Source organism: Trifolium pratense, linkage group LG1, assembly GCF_020283565.1.
Source record: "Trifolium pratense cultivar HEN17-A07 linkage group LG1, ARS_RC_1.1, whole genome shotgun sequence".
NCBI classification, from domain to species: Eukaryota; Viridiplantae; Streptophyta; class Magnoliopsida; order Fabales; family Fabaceae; genus Trifolium; species Trifolium pratense.
This window is the reverse complement of record NC_060059.1, coordinates 28428963-28453689: the sequence shown is the minus strand read 5'-3', so window position 1 is coordinate 28453689 and position 24727 is coordinate 28428963. Positions and strand designations below refer to the sequence as shown.

Below are 24727 nucleotides of genomic sequence, written 5' to 3'. Positions count from 1 at the left end.
TTTTTCCCCGTATCAGTTGGTTTATGGAAAAGCATGTCATTTACCCGTGGAACTTGAGCATAAGGCATACTGGGCTGTTAAGCAACTGAACATGGATGCCACAATCGCCGGTAGAGCTCGGTTGTTGAAGCTAAATGAATTAGAAGAATGGCGCGAAAGGGCGTATGAAAATGCAGTGCTGTACAAGGCAAGGACTAAACGTTATCATGATGCGCAGTTAGTTCCGAAAAAGTTTCACGAAGGACAGTTGGTGCTTCTATTTAACTCTCGATTCAAGTTATTCCCCGGTAAACTCAAGTCCAAGTGGTCTGGTCCTTTTGTAGTTAAGGAGGTGTTTCCACATGGGGCTGTGGAAATCTTCAAATCAGGGGAGGAGAATCAGAGTTTTAAGGTGAATGGTCAAAGGTTGAAAGTTTATCGTGGTGGAGAGCTCGTTCGGCACAACGTGGCTCTTTTCTTCCAAGACCCTTAGGGGTATGGAACGTCAAGCATCGGGACGTTAAACAAGCGCTGGTTGGGAGGCAACCCAACGGTTTCTAATGATTAATTGTTTTGTTTTGCAAGATGCAGGTAGGTACGCAGCTTTCAGCAGCAAACAGAGCAGAAACAGAGCACTGTTGAAGTGAACTACGCTGGGGGCGTGGTGCAGTCACGCGCGGCGTTGTGTATGAGGAGGAAAGAGGTGCCTCTGGAGTATTGGTCACGCGCCGCGTGATTGCTTCCTACGCGCGGCGTGATGTTGGAAGTGGTTAAGTGAGCTCTCTGACTAGTGATCACGCGCGGCATGATACCTTTCACGCGCCGCGTGACCAAGGCAGAGAGGAGTGTGGTTTTGCTAAGGTTATCACGCGCCGCGTACGTAGAGCTACGCGCGGCGTGACAGAGTCAACTTGACGGTTTAAATTTGGTCAACATGACCGTTGGATTTTTGGGACCAGAGAGAAATTTTGAAATGGACCACGCGCGGCGTGGAGTAAGTCACGCGCGGCGTGCTCAGGTGATTCTGTTCTGATTATTTAAACTCTCAAGTTCTAGCTAAAGACTCACCATTCATCAAGGTTCAGATTCATCTGCTTGGTTTTAGGCTTCAGATCTATCAAATTCACTTACGTCCTTAAGTGCGATGTGAAGCCTAAAATCAGTGCAAGTGAATCCAGTAACTTTCATTTCATTCACTCAATCTCATGAGGGTTCTTTCAGGTATTAAGGTATACAGTCTGGTGTTTGGTTTTAGGCTTCAGATCCACCCATCTATCTCGGTATTGCATAAGGGCTACTGCTGCTGCTGCTACTATGCTTCTACTACTCTATCTCTATCTTTACTTAATTGTCTTTTAATTGTTTGGTTTGTAATAATATTCTGATGTTGCTTGGATATTGGCTGGATATTTTATTTGTGTACTCTAAATTTGAATCCTCCTTTGTTTAATTGTGGAATGATTTTTACCTCTAGAATTTGTTTCAACATTTTGGCATGTTCTTTCTAGTCACTTGAGTATCAATTACTTGATTTTCTCCGTGTGTGATATGTGAAACTTGCAGTGCAATAGCTTGTTGCACTCATGTGATCAAGAGGCAAAGGAAGGGAACGCACACTTTTTGACCGGTTCTTTGATTCGACCCAACCGAGAGGTATTGAGCCAAACACTCCTTTTTCTTCTATGTGTGATATCCACTCATGTATTGTCTCTCGATTTTGCTTGTCGTCTTTGTATTTGATTGGTACTTTTGTAGCACACACGAGGCATGTTCCTTGGTACCTTTGAGCCTTTCTATCCACCCTTACATATAATTATCCTTTGCTTAACCAATTTGAGCTGAAAAAGAAAATGTTATTTTTGCAAAACCTTAAAGGAATTTTTGATGAAAAAAGGAATGACTTTCTTGGAGATTAGGCACCTAATTAGTGGTTGATGCACATTGCTCACCACTAAGTTTGGGGTTGCTCTTTGGAATTAGCAACAAATAAAGTTTGGGGTGAGGGTACTAGAGAACTTATAAATGTTTTGATGGAATAATTTTTCAAACAATTTCAAAAATTGCAAGGCAAAAGAAGAAATGAAGAAAAAAAAAATGGATGAAAAAAAAAAGGGAGATGAATGTGAAAGGAAATAGAAAAGAAGTACATAAAGAAGTGATAGCCTTGAATTCAAAGAATTGCAAAACTTTGTTTGATGATTTGGAAAAGTTCTCTAGTCCACTATGTTTTATTTCAAAAGGGTTTTGGTTTATGAAATTTTTGACCATAGGGGGATCTAACTCCAAGTTTTTCTACTACTTATCCCAAAATGTCACCATCCACCCTAGCCAAGCCACGTTATAACCCTAAAAGACCTCTAATGTGTGTGCACAAAGTGAACCGAATGAATTCTTAGATTACTTGCAAAATTATTGTTGACTTGCATTGATGTGTTGATTTGAGTGAAGTACCAAAAACTGAAGAGTGCATGTGAGTAGTGTGATGAAATCATAGAGCTTTGGTCAAAAAGTGTGAACTACTTGAAAATGTCTTGCGGGAACGAGTGTGCAATTGAGCATTGTTTGCAGGTGGATCATTGATCATCAGGTGAGTCTCACGTATGTATGATTCGAGTGAATTTAAGGAAAATGCCAAGGTCTTGACACAAAAGCTTGAGGTAAAAGTTGTTTCCTTGAGGACAAGGAAAGGTTTAAGTTTGGGGTTGTGATGACAAATCGTCACACTCTCTAATCCATGCCTATTTTAGCAACATTAGATACATTTTAGTAGGTTTTTAGCAATAAATATAAGAGAAATCTAACCATTTGCTTGATTACTTGTTTTGCAAGAAAACAGGAAAAACTGCAGGAAATGAATGATTTTCACTACGCTGGGGGCGTAGCCCATCACGCGCCGCGTGATGGAGCTCACAGGGAGCTAAGATTTTCACTCTGATCACGCGCGGCGTGATACCTGACCACGCGCGGCGTGAAACTTTGTTCAGGAACTGGATTGCTCTCTGACTTGACTACGCGCGGCGTGATGCCTTACTACGCGCGGCGTGAAGCTTTGCTGAAGATGAAGATTGCTCTCTGACTTGATCACGCGCCGCGTGATTCTGTTACCACGCGCGGCGTAGTTGATGGATTTGCAACCACGCGCGGCGTGATAGATCTGGCGCGCGGCGTGGTTGCATTCTGTATATATATTTTCTGCATAATTCTGTTTTGGGGTTGGAAAATTCTGCGAAATTGGCTTACATTCTGGTCTTGGAACTTGAAGATCGTGATTCAACACTCCAGCGGAGAGCTCCAAGCGCATCAGATCATGGATTCACAAGCCGTGGCGATGAAGCGAGGAAGCGTACGAAGAACGATGAGGAGCTAAACTCCTTGGAGGTAGGATCTAGGATAGTTTAGAATGTAGGGAGATCATGTGTAATCTGTTATATGTGTAAGAATCTACTCTTTTCATAGTGATTAATTTGATGCAATTCAATGTTTAATGCTTTACAATCCTTCATTAGTGTTGTAATGATTTTGAGTTAAGTCACGTGCGAGAGTATTGATTTAATGTCTGAACTGAATTGTATTGAGCGCTCGAGTGTCTCCGGTCGAGAGATTGAGGCATAGAGTGTAGCGAACGATTGACGCGCGTTAAGATCATTCGTTGTAGGTAGCTTCCGCCCGAGAGATCGGGGGAGTATCGACAACGAATAGAGTGGATTTTGACAAGAGATTGCGATTCACTATTTTGTCGATCTAGTTGTTAACACTTGAGTAGATTCCTATGATATAGTAGATTGCATGTGGTTGAACTATAGACTAGGCGATTCCGATGATTCTACCTCGCTTTTCCATTATATCAAGCATATTTTCTAGCAATTCATTACTCAACATACCCCCAATTTATGTGTATTTTCTGTATAATGTCTATGAACACCGTTCGACTAGTTTGATCACACAATCCCTGTGGATCGATATTTTTTATTACTACGTGATTTTCGTGCACTTGCGAAATTTATCATCATTAGTCAACTCTTCTACCAATGAAGAAAAGGACCTTTCAAGCCTGATCAGTTCAGCTACTCTCGTTTTGTCTGTCCTATCTTGAGAACGTGGGTCTTCAGTTTTGTTAGCTGAATAAGGAAAGTCCACTCTGCAGTAGTCAAAGTAACTGAAACTCTTTCTTAGTTTTGGATACAACCAAACTGCATCAAGACAGGCTGCTTGAAGACAAAAGATTATCAACTCCAACGGTTCTTTTTGCAACGACTCTTTTCTGGTGTTATATATACTAGAAGAATCAGCTATATAAAAAATTTTTTAAGATTTGAACGTGCGCTGAACAAACTCTGAATTCCGTGTATACAAGCTCTGAACCTCTGTTAAGTGTTTTTGCACTTTAGTCAAATACTCTGTACTATTTGTATTTGCTCTCTTTAGGTTCATCTAAGAGCATTTGTATATCTTCATATACTTTTCTATTACTTGAGGAAACTTAAGCTTGTGTGCTTAAGTGTGAAGTCTCTTGCTTGTGTGCTTGAGCATTGTTGAGAAGTCTCTTGCTTGTGTGCTTGAGCAGGTGTAATCTTGTGTGATTATAGTGAAATCCCTTGGAAGTGCAAGGGGACTGGACTACTCTCGTTTTGTGAGAGGAACCAGTATAAATTGCTTGTGTGATCTCTCTCTCTCTTGTTTTTATTTGTGTTATTTATCCGCTGCTAACGTAGTTGAGTTAAGAACTTGAAAAAGTTTTAACTTAGCTAAAACACAATTCAACCCCCCCCCTTCTTGTGTTTTCACACCTTCAATTGGTATCTAGAGCTCTGGTCTATTACTTTCACTTAACAGTGAGACAGTAAAGATCTTGTGAGAACACTATGTCTGGAGGAGACGATAGTAGCACTAGAACAACCGGTGAAGCCGGTGAGGCCAGTGGAGCTGGTGGTGGTCCTAGAAATGCTTTTGGTTATGACTACTTGAGTAATGAATCACATGAACATAGTGGCAATAGAAAAGCCCCTATATTCAATGGTGATGCATCATTATTTGAGTGGTGGAAGGAAAGACTGTATAGCAATATTACTGCTATTGATCATGAGTTGTGGGATTTGGTTGAGCTGGGAGTAACTTTTGAGAACTTAAATGAACATGGAAGATTGTCCATTGAGCATAGAAAGTTACTCACATCAGCTAACTTAAAAACCTACACTAAGCATCACAGAGTAAAGGACATTGTTGTTGGTGCTATTAGACATGAGGATTATGTCAGAATAGAGAACAAGTCTACTGCTAAATCTATCTTTGATTCTATGTGTGCTACCTATGATGGTAATGAAAAGGTTCAAGAGGCTAAAGCTAGTCTTTTGATAAGGCAATATGAACTGTTCACTATGCAACAAGATGAAAACATTGAGACTATGTTTACAAGGTTTCAAATCCTTGTATCTGGTCTTAAAGCTCTTAAGAGAAGTTATTCCACCTATGACCATGTTCAGAAGATTCTGAGAAGTCTGCCTATTGCTTGGAGACCCAAGGTCACTGCATTAGAAGAAGCTCAAAATCTCAAGACTCTGAGTCTTGAAGCTCTGATAAGCAATCTCAGAAGCCATGAGATGGTTCTGGATGCTGACTCAGAAACTAAGAAGAAGTCCAAGTCAGTGGCTCTACAGTCAACAAGGACTACTTCTAAGGCTCTTAAGACTCAGCTTCTTGATATTGAAGAAGAATCTTCTGCTGATGGTCAAGAGGATGAGATGAATGAGGATGAGTTTGCTTTATTCACCAAGTTTCAGCAATGGAACAGATTTAACAAAAGAAATTTCAGAGGTAACAGCTCCAGAAATTTTGTCAGCAAAAAGGATGATCAGAAGAATTGCTTCAACTGTAAGAAGCCAGGACACTTTATTGCTGATTGTCCAGAAATGTCTGCTAAAGACAAAAGCAAAAGATACAGCTCAAAGAAGCAACAATTCAAGAGTAAATTGAGAAAGAGTCTGATGGCTACCTTTGAAGAGCTATCATCTGAGGAAGAAGTTGAGGAAGAAGAAGAGGCAAATCTAGCCCTGATGGCTTCAACTGACTCAGATGCAGACTCAGACGTTGAATCAGAATCAGAATCAGATTCTGAAGTAACTGATGAGGTATTTTCTGACTGCTCTAAATCTCAACTTATAACTGCACTTAACAAGGTCATTGAGAAACATCTCAGAGTATTAAGTAAACAAAAAGTTTTACAAGAAAAGCTTAACACTCTGACTGAACAAGCAGAACACTTTCAAGGTCTGTATCAAGAAACTCTGAATAGAGTAAATGACTTTGAAAAGGGTTGTGCTGTTTGTCACAAACCTATTGATGAGCAGGAAATAGCTCTCCAACAGTTTGTGCATCTCAACCTTGGTAAGAGCAAAGCTGCTAATCTTGTTTATAATGTCATGAGACATAGAGGAGAGGGACTTGGCTATGAATATGGTAGAACATATTCAAAGCTGAAGACCTCTGCCAAAAAGGTTGGAAAATCTTGGGTTTATTATGTTGTTCCACAAAGTGAAGAGGGAAAGAATCCTGGTAATGTTGAAAATGACAAAGATGATCTGAGTGATTTAGAAGCTGACAGCTCAGAGGAACCTAGTTTCTCAGGATCTGGAAAGAAAAGTTCAGAAGATAGAAGTTGTTCAGAACCTGAGAACATCAGTTCAGAAGTTCTGAAAGCTTCAACATCTGAAACTTCAAATTCTGGATCCAAAGGAACTTCAGTACCTGAAGCTAGTCAATTTAAAAGATCAGAAGTTTTTAAAAGAAAAAATTCAAACTCCAAATCTCAGATGAAGTACAAGACTCAGATTATTTATGATTCTAGAGTAAGTAGATATAATCAATCAGAACATAGGATTGATGATAAATACAAACCCTGGAATCATAAACAATCCAAATCTTGGAACAATAACAGATTTCAAACAAAGAAAAGATTTCAAAAAGATTATTATTCCAAACCAAGATCCTTCTCCAACACTAGACAACATAGTAAGCATGTTTGGACTAACAAGCGTGGACCCAGAAGATGGGTACCAAAAGCTGAAATAATGTATCATTCAGATTTACCAACTAGGAAAGGATATGTCCTACCTAGAATGTGGAAACAAGTCTTATGCAAAGGAAGAAGGGCTTATGTCCTAGACCAATGGCTGACAAGTTCTCAAGTTAACAATCAGAACTTGATAAATGAAGAGGAAGAATATTGGGATGACTTTATCATTAACCTTGATGAAGAGTTATATCGCAATGATTAAAGTTGTTTCTCATACAGCCTGCCATTCAAAGAAATATCATGAAACACTCATGGTATCTGGATAGTGGATGTTCAAGGCATATGACTGGTGACAAACAACTATTTTCTAAGCTGACTATGAAAGAAGGAGGATCTGTTGGCTTTGGAGGTAATCAAAAGGGAAAGATAATAGGTACAGGTACAGTAGGTAATTCTTCCCTATCTATTAATGATGTTTGGTTAGTTGATGGACTCAAACATAACCTATTGAGCATAAGTCAATTTTGCGACAATGGTTATGTAGTTGTCTTTAATAAGGAATCATGTACTGTGTCTAAACAATCTGATAACTCCATTATATTCAAAGGTCTGAGAAAGAACAATGTTTATAAAATTAATCTTTCTGATTTGAATGAACAAAAAGTGATGTGTCTTTTGACCTTGAGTGAAGAAAAATGGATCTGGCATAAGAGGTTAGGCCATGCTAACTGGAGGTTAATCTCTAAGCTTAGCAAGCTTGACCTTGTCAGAGGTTTACCTAAAATCAAATATCACTCAAACACACTTTGTGGTTCATGTCAAAAAGGAAAGATTACAAAATCTTCTTTTAAACCTAAGAACATTGTCTCTACCTCAAGACCATTGGAACTTCTTCACATTGATCTTTTTGGGCCAGTTCAAACTGCCTCTATCAATGGAAAGAAGTATGGATTAGTAATTGTTGATGATTACAGTAGATGGACTTGGGTAAAATTCCTAAGATCAAAAGATGAAGCTTATGATGAGTTTAGCATCTTCTGCAAACAAATTCAAAATGAAAAAGGCTACACTATTTTAAAGGTTAGAAGTGATCATGGTGGAGAATTTGAAAATGAACCTTTTGAAAACTTTTGTGAAAAATATGGCATTCTGCATGAATTCTCTTCTCCTAGAACTCCTCAACAAAATGGGGTTGTAGAAAGGAAGAATAGAACCCTGCAAGAAATGGCCAGAACCATGATGCATGAAACAAATGTAGCAAAGTTTTTATGGGCAGAAGCTGTAAACACAGCATGTTATGTTCAAAATAGAATCTATATCAGATCTAAGTTGAACAAAACTGCTTATGAATTGTTCAAAGGAAGAAAACCTGACATTTCTTATTTTCATCAGTTTGGATGTACATGTTACATTTTAAACAACAAAGTCCATCTAAAGAAATTTGATGCTAGAGGTTATAAGGGTATCTTTATAGGATACTCTGAACGCTCAAAAGCATACAGACTGTATATTTCTGAAACACACACTGTGGAAGAAAGTATGCATGTCAAATTTGATGACAAAGAGCCTGACCAAGTGTCAGAGCTTGTGGAAGGTCTGTCTAGATTTCAGGTATCAGAGGATCAATATTCAGATATTCCAAACTACTCAGAACATCCATTCTCTGAAGAACCTCTGAATGAAATAGTTCCTACTGACTCTGAACAACAAAGAACTGAAGCAACTGCTGAACCTGATGTTGATGAGTCTGAAGATGATGAACCCCCAAGGAATACTTTCAAATACAAATCATCACATCCAGAGGAACTGATCTTAGGCAACAAGGATAGTCCAAGGAAGACAAGATCTCAACTAAGAAATGAGGAATCTCTAGTTGGTCTTATCTCAATGATGGAACCCTCAAAGATTGATGAAGCTCTGAAAGATGATGCTTGGATTGTAGCAATGCAAGAAGAGCTGAATCAATTTCAAAGGAATGATGTATGGACTCTAGTGCCAAAACCTTCACACAAGAACATTATTGGAACAAAATGGGTATTCAGAAACAAGCTGAATGAACAAGGTGAAGTGGTAAGAAACAAGGCTAGATTGGTTGCACAAGGTTATAGTCAACAAGAGGGGATTGACTATACTGAAACCTTTGCACCAGTTGCTAGACTTGAAGCAATCAGGTTACTTCTATCTTATGCTGTTAATCATGGAATAACCTTATATCAGATGGATGTTAAAAGTGCCTTCTTAAATGGTTTCATTTCTGAAGAAGTGTATGTTAAGCAACCTCCTGGTTTTGAAGATGTCTCAAACCCAGAACATGTTTTTAAACTGAAGAAATCACTGTATGGTCTGAAACAAGCTCCAAGAGCTTGGTATGATAGACTCAGTAATTTCCTTCTTGAAAAAGGTTTTGAGAAAGGAAAGGTTGACTGCACACTCTTTAGAAAAACAACCAAAGAAGACATTTTAATCATTCAAATTTATGTTGATGATATTATTTTTGGTTCAACTAATGCTGCTTTGTGCAAGAATTTTTCTAAGATAATGCAGGATGAATTTGAAATGAGCATGATGGGAGAGTTGAAGTTCTTTCTTGGAATTCAAATTAATCAGAAGAAGGAAGGAACTTATGTTCATCAATCTAAATACACCAAGGAACTTCTGAAGAAATTCAATCTAGATGACTGCAAGATAATGAACACTCCTATGCATTCAACTACCAACATGAGCAAGTCAGATGATGAAGGAAAAGTAGATCAAAAGGTCTACAGAGGTATGATTGGTTCCTTACTCTATCTGACAGCCTCTAGACCAGATATTTTATTCAGTGTATGCTTATGTGCAAGATTCCAGTCAGATCCTAGAGAATCTCATCTTACAGCTGTAAAGAGAATCTTTAGGTATCTGAAAGGAACAACTAATCTTGGACTTCTCTATAAGAAATCCAATGATTATGTGCTAAATGGATTCTGTGATGCTGACTATGCTGGAGATAAAATTGAAAGAAAATCCACAAGTGGCAATTGTCAATTTGTTGGTGAAAACCTTATCTCCTGGGCTAGTAAGAGACAAACTACTATAGCTTTGTCTACAGCAGAAGCAGAATACATTTCAGCAGCTAAGTGTTGTACACAACTACTCTGGTTAAAATATCAGTTAGAAGATTATCAGGTAAGCAGTAACAATATTCCTTTATATTGTGACAATACTGCAGCCATTCATTTATCTAAAAATCCTATCCTACACTCAAGAGCCAAACATATTGAAATCAAACACCATTTTATCAGAGATTATGTTCAGAGAGGCATTATAGATATTAAGTTTGTTGATACTGAAAATCAATGGGCTGACATATTTACTAAAGCCTTACCTGTTGAAAGATTTGATTTTATTAAGAAACATCTGAACATGTTTTCAATCTCTGAATGAAAATTTTTTTTGGCAATTAAAGTGTAAGAGGTTATGTATATCAGAACTTATATCTCAGAACATCTGAAACATAAGCTCTGAAGTACTTAACTCTGATAGAGAATTTTAAATAACTCAGAGGCTCTGAACTATTTAAGTGGGTAACGTTTAGTATTCAAGTGCTGAACAGTTGTCCATTAAAATAGCAGTTACCGAGTAAATTTCTGCACGTGGTCTACGTGTGTCAGGTAGTGGGTGGTTAATGATGACTTTTGGTATTCAACTTTCTGTCAATTAGCGTAACTTCCCAAATTTGCTATTTTCGTGTTAACTGTGTGCATTTAAATAAAACTTACACAATACACTTGCACACTTCTCACTCTCACAACCTACACTTTCTTTTTCTCTCTAAACCTCCAACAAACTTTCTTTCTCTCTCGTTAGTTTTCTAACCCTACCCTATCTCCAACAATGGCTGGACCTTCGTCTTCGTCGTCAACAAAGATTCCACCTTTTATGTTCAAAAATCTCCAAATCGTTGGGAACGAGATGGAGTTTCCAGAATCTGAGCTCATCTTTCTTTCTGAAAAGATGATTGACTTCGACAGTATCAAGGCAAATGGGTTTGATGTGAAACATTACTTCTCCGCTCAAGGTTGGGATAAATACTTCAGCATGTTAAATGGTCCTATTTACCCAGATCTCTTGAAGAAATTCTGGATGAAAGCTAAGGTCTTTGACAAGCATGAAGCTAAGGAAGAAGAACGTGCTGCTATTGAGAGAAATCCTAGTTTAAAAGGTAAATCCAGGAAAGAAATGGGTTTATTGGAATTCACTGGAAAGCAAATTAGGTCTAACATCTGTGGTATGAACCTAGCTTTCTCACCTATTCACTTTAATGCGCTGCTTGGTTTGGATAACTCTGGGATAGAGTTGGATGTTTTTGAGAAGGACACTAGGTACAGAGATGATCTTCTGGCTCTGATGTGTACAGATTTGAAACTGAAGGGTAAAGTCAAGGGTTTGACTGACGTCTGCAGAGTACTTTTCAAGATCATACTAGCTTCTATCAGTCCAAGAGTTGGTGGTACTGATACCATTTCCTGGACTCATCGTCATCTGATCTACTTTCTTCTGAAAGAAATGAAGGTGAATCTGGGAGAATATTTCTTTGAGAGGATCTGTGAGGCAATCTTCTTAAGCAAATCTCAGAGGAAGACAGCTATAGCCTATCCAAGATTACTCTCAGACCTTCTATATCAAGGTCATGTTGTTGAGAATCTGAAGAAGTTTCATCCGGAACTTGTTGAAAAGAAATTCACTCCTGAAATTCTGAATGCCAGCTTCCTCACCAAGATGCGTCTCATCTCCTCCAAAGTGGTTCCACCTCCACAAGAGTTTACAGCCAATCTTGAAGATCGTCTGTATGTGGATGGATATCCAGTTATCTCAGAAGCTGATGCTGAGCACATCATTCAGGACTATTTGGAAGTGCTCAGACAAGAAGGATTTGTTGTTGATAGAAGTATGGTTCCTCCAGCTCCTGTAAACATGTATAATCCTAAGAGGAAACCAAAGAGAAAAGCTGAACAAGAAAAACCAGATCTTTTGGTTCAGAAGAAGATTAAGGTAGAAGAAGCTATTGCTGAGCAGAGAACAAAGAAGAAGCATGAAGAAACTGCAAACAAGGCTGCTGAAGGGGCTTCCAAAAAGCCTATTGTTGTTGAGGTAGACAGTTCATCTGAAGAATCTACTTCTGAAGATGAAACTGAATCTGATGAAGAGACTTTGGCTGCTCGTTTGAGGAAAAGACCTGCTCCTACTCCTAAAGGTAAAGGTAAGTCTACTAAGTACATCTTTAATGAAGCTGAAATTGGAATAGGTTATACTAAACCACTTAGGACTATACTTCCTGAACCCACAATTATTCCAACCTCTGACAACCCTCTTTCTGAACTAGAAAAACATCTGAGCCCTGACCCTCTCAATAATCAACCTCTTTCTCATGAAACCCACAAATCTAGCTCATCTCCTAAACCAAAATCACCTCTACCTCAACCACAACAACTATCACATGACATTCCACCATCTGAACCTCAACCAGATATTCCCAATGCTGAACCAACCTCTCCTATTAAACAACCTTCTCCTAACCCAACCCTTGAACATAAATCTCCTGAACCATCTCCTGAACATATTTACCCTGAATCAACTTCTGACATCTCATCATCTGAACCAACCCCTGAGCGTATTCACACTTGTGCTCCCAAGCCTACAGAGGCAGAAGTTGTGTTTATTGACAACCCTGCTACTGAAACACCTAATCTCTCTACCATTCCCAATCCTTCACCCTCATCATCTAACCCTCTTTGTAATCTATCCACTCAGTTTCATGATGACTTACGTAGATTATCTAAGATAAAGGACAGGTTCTTAGTTTGTCCTTCTGATGTGGACCTAGAAGTGTCAAGCATTAAGGCAAGAATTTGCAATGCCTTGGATGATGCTGCTGAAGAAATTAAGGCTGTTGTTGGTAAGAGAGATCTGGATGTGATAAGCTTCATGAGGGACAGTTTTGCTAGGGCTGCGTTAAAGAGGTTAACGCCGTTCAATCATGAAGAACATGAGCGTGCTAAGCTTGCCGCTATATCTGCTGCTGTAAGGCGTCTGTCTGCATTCAAGGATTGCTGGGTTGATTCTACTATTTTTGCAACGTCTTGAGGATCAACGGTTTGAAAATGAACGTCTGGAAGAAGCTGCTGCTAGAGTTGCCGAGTTGGCAAATGAGCTACATAATGAGGATGCCACAGAAGAGGATGTACTGAATGTGCTGAACCAGGATGATGTCCTGATGATTGATTACCCAGAGGAAGGTGAACCCTCTGATAAAGGCAAGGCACCTTTGGTTGAAGAACAAGTGCCTATGGTTGAAGATCAAGCTCCTGTTGTGGCTGATCAGTTGCAGATCTTTCAAGAAGCTCTGAGGGAGCAGCAAGAAGGTTTGGAAAGGCAAAGGACAGCTCACCTCAACTTGGAATCCAAAGTGGATGGTCTGGTTTCCAACGTGGGATCTTTGAATGACAAATTTGACCAACTCTTAGCCTACCTTAAGAAACCCTAGGATTCTATGCACCTTTGTTAAGCTGTTGTTTTTGTTCTGTTTTTCCTGTTATCGTCTGAACAATTTTTTTTTTTTTAAGTTGTTTATGTTTTGCTTGAAGTATTTTTTTTTAACTTATTATTCATCTTTCTTTCTTTGAAAAATAAGAACATAAGAACACAAGATGCTTTTAAAACGCAAATTTTTTTATTAATGATCTAACCATGTTGAGTACATTGGTAAAAAGAAAAGAAAAAAAGGACAACCTAATCCTAATCAGATGGATAATACTCAGAAGAAATCTCAGATTTCTCCTCAGCATCCTCTGATGATATTTCAATGGGATCTGGGTTTTGTTCTTCTTCTTCTTCTTCTTGTTCCTCTTCTGGAACATAGCTAGCCAGGAACTCAACATAGTCAGCATCATCTTCATTCTCCTCAGCTTCAGAATCTGACGAGATGATTATTATCTCAGCTTCTTGTGGTTTCTTGTCGTCTTTTTTATTTTTCTCATCTTCTTCGCGTTTTTCGTCGTCTTTCTTTCTCCTAAACTCTGCAATGCGTGTGCTGAATCTTCTCATTCTTCCTAATCTTTCTTGATTATTCTTGTTTTTACGTGAAGAAGGCATGTTAACTCGTTCACCTTTTTATAAACCTTTGAGCGCGTTGGTTTTCGTTTTTGAATTTAATTCACCTTTATAACAACCACTCTTCTTCTTTGACTGTCTTGGTTATATAACTTTGTTTTACTTTTTGATAATGAAAAAAGGGGGAGTAGTTACGCATTAATTGATAAGTGATAAGTTCAAAACTGAAACCACGTTTTTATGCTTTTATCTCGCTTTTATCCGTTAAGTTAAAAGTTGTTACTTTTAAGTTGTTTTACGTATTTCAAGGTGGAGACTAAGTTAGTTGAAACTGAAATAAATTTCATAAGTAAGGATAAGTTAAGAGTGCAATTTTAACTTAGCCTTATGAGACTTAGGGGGAGAGCTTGCAAACCTCTCACTCTGAAGAAAGATATGAAATTTGTTTTATTTCAAACAATCTTAATCTTATACTAAATTAAATATCATGGATAGAACTTAAAGTTTTGGCTTTAAGGAGTATCAATCTTAGGGGGAGCTTGCAAACCTCATAAACCTAAGAGAAACATGATAAGTTAATTTAACAACAATTGTCAATTAATACTTATGTTTGTCATCATCAAAAAGGGGGAGATTGTTGGAACAAAATTGATTTAAAAATGTTTGCCCCTAAATCTATAAAGGTTTTGATGATAACAAAGTATTAATAAACAATTGGAAGGACTAAAAATTTATTTTAAGTGCGCAGATATAAGCTTCAGACAAGCTCTGAGTGAAGCTCAGAGGATGTGAATTCAGAAGTTCATAAGCACTCAGAAGATGTTGGACTTCAGAAGTTACAACATTCAGAGGATGAAGACTTCAGAACTTCTTGACTGACTTCAAGCTTCATCAAACTCTGAAGAGTTTTTTTTGAGATCTGTGAAGATTCCCTTTGTTAGTCAACTCTTCTACCAATGAAGAAAAGGACCTTTCAAGCCTGATCAGTTCAGCTACTCTCGTTTTGTCTGTCCTATCTTGAGAACGTGGGTCTTCAGTTTTGTTAGCTGAATAAGGAAAGTCCACTCTGCAGTAGTCAAAGTAACTGAAACTCTTTCTTAGTTTTGGATACAACCAAACTGCATCAAGACAGGCTGCTTGAAGACAAAAGATTATCAACTCCAACGGTTCTTTTTGCAACGACTCTTTTCTGGTGTTATATATACTAGAAGAATCAGCTATATAAAAAATTTTTTAAGATTTGAACGTGCGCTGAACAAACTCTGAATTCCGTGTATACAAGCTCTGAACCTCTGTTAAGTGTTTTTGCACTTTAGTCAAATACTCTGTACTATTTGTATTTGCTCTCTTTAGGTTCATCTAAGAGCATTTGTATATCTTCATATACTTTTCTATTACTTGAGGAAACTTAAGCTTGTGTGCTTAAGTGTGAAGTCTCTTGCTTGTGTGCTTGAGCATTGTTGAGAAGTCTCTTGCTTGTGTGCTTGAGCAGGTGTAATCTTGTGTGATTATAGTGAAATCCCTTGGAAGTGCAAGGGGACTGGACTACTCTCGTTTTGTGAGAGGAACCAGTATAAATTGCTTGTGTGATCTCTCTCTCTCTTGTTTTTATTTGTGTTATTTATCCGCTGCTAACGTAGTTGAGTTAAGAACTTGAAAAAGTTTTAACTTAGCTAAAACACAATTCAACCCCCCCTTCTTGTGTTTTCACACCTTCAAGGACGAGGTATGGGCACTACGAGTACTCAGTTATGCCATTTGGTGTGACCAATGCACCCGGAGTTTTCATGGAATATATGAACCGAATTTTCCATTCATTTTTGGATAGATTCGTGGTGGTGTTCATCGACGACATTTTGATTTACTCGAAATCCGAGGAAGAGCACGAAGAGCACTTGAGGATTGTTTTGCAAGTCTTGAAGGAGAAGAAGTTGTATGCCAAGTTGTCGAAGTGTGAATTTTGGATGAAAGAGGTGAGTTTCCTAGGGCATATAATTTCAAGTGGAGGAATCGCGGTAGATCGTGCGAAGGTTGACGCTATGTCACAGTGGGGAACGCCGGAATCTGTTTCAGAGATTAGAAGTTTCCTTGGTTTAGCCGGTTATTATAGAAGATTCATCGAAGGTTTTTCGAAGTTGGCTTTACCGTTAACCAAGTTGACAAGGAAAGATCAAGCGTTTGTTTGGGATGGTAATTGTGAGAAGAGCTTCCAAGAGCTCAAGAGAAGATTGACTACTGCACCCGTGTTGATTTTACCTGATGCCAAAGAGTCGTTCATCGTGTATTGCGATGCTTCGAAGTTAGGACTTGACGGAGTGCTTATGCAAGGGGGTAATGTGGTAGCATATGCTTCAAGGCAACTGAAGGTTCACGAGAGGAACTATCCAACGCATGATTTGGAGTTAGCCGCAGTGGTGTTTGCTTTGAAAGTGTGGAGACACTACTTGTATGGATCAAGGTTTGAAGTGTTTAGTGATCACAAGAGTCTGAAATACTTATTCGACCAGAAGGAGTTGAATATGAGGCAACGAAGATGGCTCGAATTCTTAAAGGACTATGATTTTGGATTGAGTTATCACCCCGGAAAAGCCAATGTGGTGGCCGATGCATTAAGTAGGAAAACTTTGCATATGTCATCGTTGATGGTGAAAGAGTTAGAGTTGATTGAAGAATTCCGAGACTTGAGTCTTGTGTGTGAGGTTACTTCTTCAAGTGTGAAGCTTGGAATGTTAAGATTGACGAATCCTTTTCTCGAAGATATTAAAGAACGTCAGAAATCGGATAAGAAATTGATGGAGAAGATGGTACTCATCAATGAAGGCAAGGAGACCAATATCAAGATTGACGAAAGTGGAGTCATGAGATTTCACGGAAGAGTTTGTGTACCGGATGTACCCGAATTGAAAAGAATGATCATGGAAGAAGGTCACAGAAGTGGTTTGAGTATTCATCCTGGAGTAACCAAGATGTATCAGGATTTGAGGAAGTTATTTTGGTGGCCGGGAATGAAGAGGCAAATTTCTGAATTTGTTTATTCATGCTTAACTTGTCAGAAATCGAAGATTGAACATCAGAAGCCGTTTGGTTTGTTGCAACCAATGTTTATACCAGAATGGAAATGGGATAGCATTGCAATGGATTTTGTGGGAGGTTTACCGAAGACCAAGAAAGGTAACGAGGTGATTTGGGTAGTGGTAGATCGTCTGCGAAGTGTGCTCACTTCATTGTTGTCAGGAAAGGTACTTTGGTGCCTAAGTTGGCCGAGATTTATGTGGAGCAGATTGTGAAGCTACATGGTATTCCAACAAGTATTATTTCGGATAGAGATCCGAGATTTACTTCCAGATTTTGGGAAAGCTTGCAAGAAGCTTTAGGAACGAAGTTGAGGTTGAGTTCAGCTTATCATCCTCAGACAGATGGTCAGTCAGAGAGGACGATACAATCCTTAGAGGATTTGTTGAGAGCTTGTGTTTTGGAGCAAAACGTGAATTGGGATTCTTGTTTGCCGTTGGTAGAGTTTACATACAACAACAGTTACCATTCTAGTATCGGAATGACACTGTTTGAGGCTTTGTATGGGAGAAGGTGTAGGACACCTCTGTGTTGGTATGAAACTGGAGAAGGTGCAATTCTTGGACCAGAGATTGTACAAGAAACAACGGAGAAGATTCGGATGATTCGTGAGAAGATGAAAGCGTCTCAGAGTCGACAGAAGAGTTATCATGATAAGAGGAGGAAGGACATTGAATTCCAAGAGGGGGATCATGTATTCCTACGAGTTACATCGACTACTGGAGTAGGACGTGCGTTGAAGTCGCGAAAGTTAACATCGAGGTTTATTGGGCCGTTTGAGATTTTGAAGCGAGTTGGGAAAGTTGCGTATAGGATTGCATTACCGCCATCATTGGCGAATTTGCACGATGTTTTTCATGTATCACAGTTGCGCAAGTATGTGTCTGATCCGACACACGTGATTGAATCGGACGATGTTCAAGTGAGGGATGACTTGACCATCGAGACTGTGCCTTTGAGAATCGAAGGAAGAGAAGTGAAGAGGTTGAGAAACAAAGAGATTGCATCCGTGAAAGTTGTGTGGGGAGGTCCTGCTGGTGAGAATGCAACGTGGGAGCTGGAAAGCAAGATGAGAGATTCTTATCCCGATCTGTTTCTAGGTAATTTCGAGGGCGAAATTCTTTTAAGGGGGGTAGGATTGTAACGACCCATTTTTCGTATTCGTATATTTTATTAAATGTTATTTTATTTATTAATTGGCTTTTATTATTTTAGTGAGCGACGAATAATTATTTAGCCGAGCGTAAGTTATTAGACGCGAGAACCTTTGTTTTGGGCTTAATGGGCGTGAGAGGCCATTTGGGCCTAAGCCACTTGGGCTTGGTTCATGACTTTAGGAAGTAGTATAAGTAGTAAGTCAAACCAATGAATAGTATCACAATTATTTCTTTGAGAAGTTAGAAGTTAGTAAGCAAGAGCAAAGCAAAAACCCTAGGAAGAGGAAGAGAGAATCACGAGCAAGAGAGAAGAGGAAAGGCTTGGATCATCAACTTTGCTAAGGTAAGAGATTAGAATTCATGATTCTTGAGTGGCAAGGAGAGGGGAGATTGTCTATGTCTCCATTCCCGAACTCTCCCACTCAATTTCTTTTTAGACTTTTGATTAAGCTTTTGTATGTGAGTGTGATGTTCTTCATCATCACTTTGTATGTGTTAATCACTAGCTTGATTCCATGAAAGATATGTATGTGTTTGAATCATGTTTGAAAAGTTTATGAAAGTTGCTTAAAATCCAAGAAATTGGCATGATTATGATTGTTTGATGTATTTGGATGTTTGGAAGGGATGATTAATGTTCCTTGATACCATATATGTTTGAAATTGCTGTTTATAAGAATTTATAACATGTTTGAATGAATTTTTGAGCTGATTCAATGTTAAACCGCCTTAGAAAAACTCAAGAACAGATATTTTTCTGGTGTAGTTCGCTAAGCGACCAGGAGATTCGCTACGCGAACCTGCTCGCCATAGTTCGCTACCTGTTCGCCATGCACCTGTAATCCTCTGACGTAGTTCGCTGCAGCGAACGGAGTTTCGCTTAGCGAATAGTTCGCTACCTGTTCGCTACTACTTCGCTTAGCGAACAGTACTGAACCTGCAACTTTTGTTAATGGTTGTAAGTGTAATTAGGCACTTGTAACATGGTTTAAGGGTATCCTTCCATGATTGTTGATACATGTTGATGCTGTTAATGCTTATTGTTAATCGTTATATGATTGATAAACGTGTATGCAATGAGTTACAGTTTTAAAGTGAGTAATGTGATGTTTTGGCATTAATTTGTAATGTTAAGTGAATGTGTTAGGATTGTGTTCCCGCATTCATAAAAGAGTAGCTTCGAGCTAGAGAATATCATATGATTGATATGTGCATACATACATGCATTCATGATTGTATGTGAACATTGGAAACTTGGGTTCCAATAACGAAAATGGATTATGTGTCCATAATGAAGCCGAGGATCGGATTAGATGAATCCATGAGTCCAGAGCTGCTATCCAACAGGATATAAAACTGTGTTGGCTTATCCAAGGGAGATAAGATGGTTCGGTAAGTTCCGACATATCCAGCAAGATATAAAACTGTTCTTGGTCCACCGTTGGTGAGACGCCTTGGTACCACATGCATTTAGTCATGTCTAGGGATGGCATGACAGTGAATTGATTGGCATTAGATACATTAGGGTAAATGCGCATATATTTGATAAATGGTATGTGACATTATCTGGTTGAATTGTGTTAAACTTTATTAATTGATAACTGTTTAGTGCGACGTTTTGGCGTGAGTTAGAATATGTATGATAGTTCGAAAGTGTAAGGCCTTTCTTATACTCGTATGATATGCGATTATGTTTTCTAACTCTCTGCTTTGTGTTATTTGCTAGACCTTTGGGGGTTCAGATATTCAGGCTGAGGACTGTGCCAACGATTAGACTGCTGTTATAGCTTGGTGTTGAAGTATCTTTTGGTGAGGAGACTTAGCATAGATTTCTCCTTTTAGTGCTAGCTTTTGGTTAGAGTTTGTAAATAGTAATTGCTCTGGTAATGTAACATCGAGTCGGGGATTACGCTTGGCTTTCATCGTAAATCGGTGTTACCTTTTTTATATGCTAGTTCTTGTATAAGTGACATCCTTAGGGATGAATATGGCTTATGTATATATATATATATATATATGCATGCTTGGTTTTATTGAATCCGCTGTTGCTTTTCATGTTAAACTTCATGACGCTCTGTGTGTATGCTTGTGTTTTTAATTACCGCGTGACACTCTGCCTTTACACTTGTTAAAAAGTTTTTAATATTACGTTTTTAAGGGTAGTATGGGTTAGGGTGTTACAGTCTGAACATTGAAATGTACATCCTTGTTACAGTATCTTTTATAATATTTTCAACCTGCTTGTTAGGTATTGTTTTTAATTTATAAATTATGGTAGTTGTAGTAGATGAGGAGATTGCGATCGGGAGGAGTTGTAACCATTTAATACTATAACTGACTTTCGAACCAGATTAGACGGTCCAATGGACCAGATACTGATGGTAAAAACAAAAACAACAAACAAAAAAATGTGGAAATAAATTTTTATAAGCAAAATTTGACTTTTATATGCTTTTTGAATCTAAAAAAATGTGGAAATGAGCGAAAATAATGTCATAATTAATGTGCATTATGTAAAGATTAAGGTATGAAGGACACAACATGTTGTTAATTGAGAATACCAGTTATGTATAGAAGAAACTGTCATTGATTGAAAAAGAAAAATCATTTTGGAAAGAGTACCAGCTTTTCCACTTGCAAACAACAAGGAATTCAGACACAAATAAGTAGAAAATATATTAAATGATTATGATGATGATAATAAAATGGGGAAAAAGACATGAATTACAATTCATGTATTCTTGTATTATTAGCAATTGATTTCTTGTCAATTTTCCTACCTCACTTCAAATTGTGAAGATAATAAGTTTTTATCTTTTTTTTTTTTATTTCAAAGAGGGTTTAAAAACCCAGCAATAAGGAAAACTACAAAGAAACCAATTTAGGGGAGGTTATCCCCATTAAGTCAGCAAGTAACAAACTACTCAGCTGAGCAGGACAACAATTATAAAAACTACTACCAACTCTCATGGAGCAACCAATACTAGCTAGAGCATCCGCACATTTATTTATTTCACGATAGGCATGATGAACTCTGACCTCCCAATCCGATCCAAGAAGGTTTCTAATTTTTTGAATTATAGCACTTTCACAAGGGCTTCCTTTGCTATCATCTGTTAAAGCTTGAACAACTACTAAGGAATCCACATGTAACTCTACTGCTTAAAAATTCATTCTTCTTGCAAGCTCTAAACCTTCCAACACTCCCCAAAGTTCTGCTATATATGCATTCCCTTTTCCAATGAATTAACGTTCCATAGAATAAATTAACCAAAGATAATAAAATGAAATAAACTTTCCATAGAATAAAATCAATTAATACATGATGAAATTTTTATTCAAAAAATAATGAAATACAAAGAAGAAATTCAACAGAAACTTACTACATTCAAATTTTCATTGTACAAATCTAGGAACTCTGTTTAAACTTCAAGTTCAACCACAACAACTTTGATATGTGATATTTTGTACCAATCTTGTCCAAATGTTGTCTGGTATCTTCTATATAACTCAGGACAACCCTTCATTTCTAAACATTCGAGGTTTTTAAGGTGATGCACATCTTCAGGGAGTGATAACAATTTTGGACAGTTTAAAATTGAAATGTTCTTGAGAGAAATAGCAGTTGAAAACCAATTAGGAAGCTCCTCAAGATTTTCACAGTCAACAATAACTAAGGAATGTAGGGTGTTTGCACATCCTTGAAACTGTTGGGTTTTTGTATGATTGGCTACATTTTGCAAAAACATATTTTAGCCAAGTGTTGAGACATATGTGCTGACCCCAAGTGTTGTGACAAATGTTGTTACACTTTGGAACAACACCTGTCTGAGTATCTGTGCGCGCTGTAACGACCCAAAATTTAGTATTCGTTATTTAATTATTTTATTACGCGAGGGCGTGATTTATAATTAAATTATTAAGCGGCGAATAATCATTTAGCGAGAACGTAAGTTATGAGCGAGAAGTTATGTTGTTTGGGCCTTTGGGCGTGGGAAAGGCATTGGGCCTAAGCCAAGTGGGCTTGGATCCATGAGAACAATGGGAGCTCTATAAGTAGCATAAGTTTGGGTGAATAGTCTCATAAGTTACAAATCCATGAGAAGTTCAAGAGCTTAGCTAGGGCAAGGAGCTCATGAGGAAGAGAGGAGCTCGTGGGAGAGAAAGAGAAGAGCAAGCTTGTGGATTCGTCGAGCTAAGGTACGAGAGTTAGATTACATATTCGTGAGTGATTCGGAAGAGGGGAGGATGTCGATTCCTCCATTCCCAAACTCTTTACACTCTATTTTCTTGTGGGTTTTGTGGGTGATTTTCTTAATGGAAAATGGATTCTTTTGATCCTAACATGTGTAGTGAACTCATGGTAGATGAGGTAAACAACTTTGGGAAGTTGAAAATGGGAATATGTAGATGTTTGATCAATGATTTGAATGGTTATGCAACTTTGCTTATTTTGCAAGAAATTGGCATGATTTTGATTATTCGAGGTATTTGGATGTTTGGAAGGGATGATTAATGTTCCTTGATACCATATATGTTTGGAATGGCTGTTTATATGAATTTATAACATGTCTAGATGAATTTTTGAGTGGATTTCATGTTAAACCGCCTTAGAAACTCAAGAACAGATATTTTCTGGTGTGGTTCGCTACCTGTTCGCTACAGCGAACGTGTTCGCTACGGGTTCGCTACGTGTTCGCCATGTACCTGTAACCCTCTGATGTAGTTCGCTACCTGTTCGCTACAGCGAACGTGTTCGCTACGTGTTCGCTACGTGTTCGCTACGTGTTCGCTACGGGTTCGCTACGTGTTCGCTACGGATTCGCTTAGCGAACAGCACTGTGACAGCAACTTTTTGATAATTGTTTTAAGTGCAATTAGGCACTTGTAACATGGTTTAAGGGTATCCTTACATGTTTGTTGATACATGTTGATGTTGTTAATGCTTATTGTTAATCGTTATATGATTCGCACGCGTATGCAATGACTTGTAGTCCAAGTGACTATGTTTATGTTTTAGCATTAATTTGCAATGTTAAGGAAATGATGTGTGTTTTATGACATAAGTGTAAATGAAACTTTATGTGTATAAAAATGGTTATGCAGATAATTATCATGTGAATAATTATGATTGGAGTGATAGGATATTGTGTTATCCTAATGTGTTAGATGTTGGAATTGTGTTTCCACATCAGTGAATGAATAGCTTCGAGCTAGATAGCGACATGTATTTGATGTGTTTAAAAGTAATCATGCATTCATGAATAATTGCGTTATGGGAATCATGTGAATTCCAATAATTGAAGAAAATGGACTATGTTTATGAAAAGTGGCCGAAGATGGGATTATGTTATCCGAGATCTGGAGCCCATATCCAAACATGATATAAAACTGTGTGACTCCTCTTTATGGGAGAGATGGTTGATGATAACCATATCCTACATGATATAAAACTGTTTAACTTATCCATGAGGGATATGAGGGTTCGGTAAGTTCCGACGCATCCAACAAGATGTAAAACTGGGTTCATCTTAAATGGGGTGAATAGCAGCATCCAACAAGATGTAAAACTGGGTTCACCTTAAATGGGGTGAATAGCAGCATCCAACATGATGTAAAACTGGTTTGGTCCACCATTGGTGAGACGCTTATCCTGCATGATGTAAAACTGCTTATGTAGAGTCCGTGCATGACTATAATCTGAACAGTCCGTACATGACTATAATCTGAACAGTCCGTCATGACTGAAATCTGAACAATGTAATTGGTACCACATGCATTAGTCGTGTCTAGGGATGACCTGACATTGGATAATTGGCATTAGATGCATTAGGGTAAATGCACATGTATTTGATAATTGTTATGTGACATTATCTGATTGGATTGTAATGTGTTTTCCGTATGTGTTAAGCTTCGGTATTTACTAATTGTTTAATACTGTGATTGTTGCCATGTCTTGGTATATGAGCAGAGTCCGTCATGACTATAAAATGAACAAGTGTAGAGTCCGTCATGACTATAAAATGAACACTTTGGTAGTGTCCGAGAAGACGTGAAACTATATGATTGGATTGTTCGTAAATGAATGATTGATTGGTAGTCGTATTTGACGATGTATGTGCGTGAGTTAGAAATGTATGATAGCGTGTGAAGTGTGTAGTATACTACTCACACTTATATTTATGTTTATGTTTTCTAACTCTCTGCTTTGTGTTAATTGCTGGACCTTTGGGGGTCCAGGTTGACAGGTTATGTGTTAGCCTCGTCCGAGTGCAATGGTGAAGCTCTGCTCTGATTGAGACACGGGAAAAAGGGGTTTTTATATGTATATGCATGTAGTCCTCTTAGTATACTCTGTTGGTCTTAAGCTTTCATTTGAAAAGTATCCGTTTTGTATAACTAATAACGCATCGTTCGATGC

At 38.2% G+C, this 24727-nt stretch overlaps 1 protein-coding gene across 1 annotated transcript in view; it reads right to left on the bottom strand.

Annotated features, from left to right (window-relative positions):
- Window positions 1–21019: 21019 nt before the first annotated feature.
- The window catches only part of LOC123909767 (disease resistance protein RGA2-like), a 64793-nt gene continuing 61085 nt past the window's right edge, over window positions 21020–24727 (bottom strand). Inside the window, exon 2 of the mRNA XM_045960658.1 lies at window positions 21020–22013. Coding sequence (XP_045816614.1) covers window positions 21729–22013 — 285 coding nt within the window. The 3' untranslated portion in view covers window positions 21020–21728. The remainder of the gene's footprint in view (window positions 22014–24727) is intronic.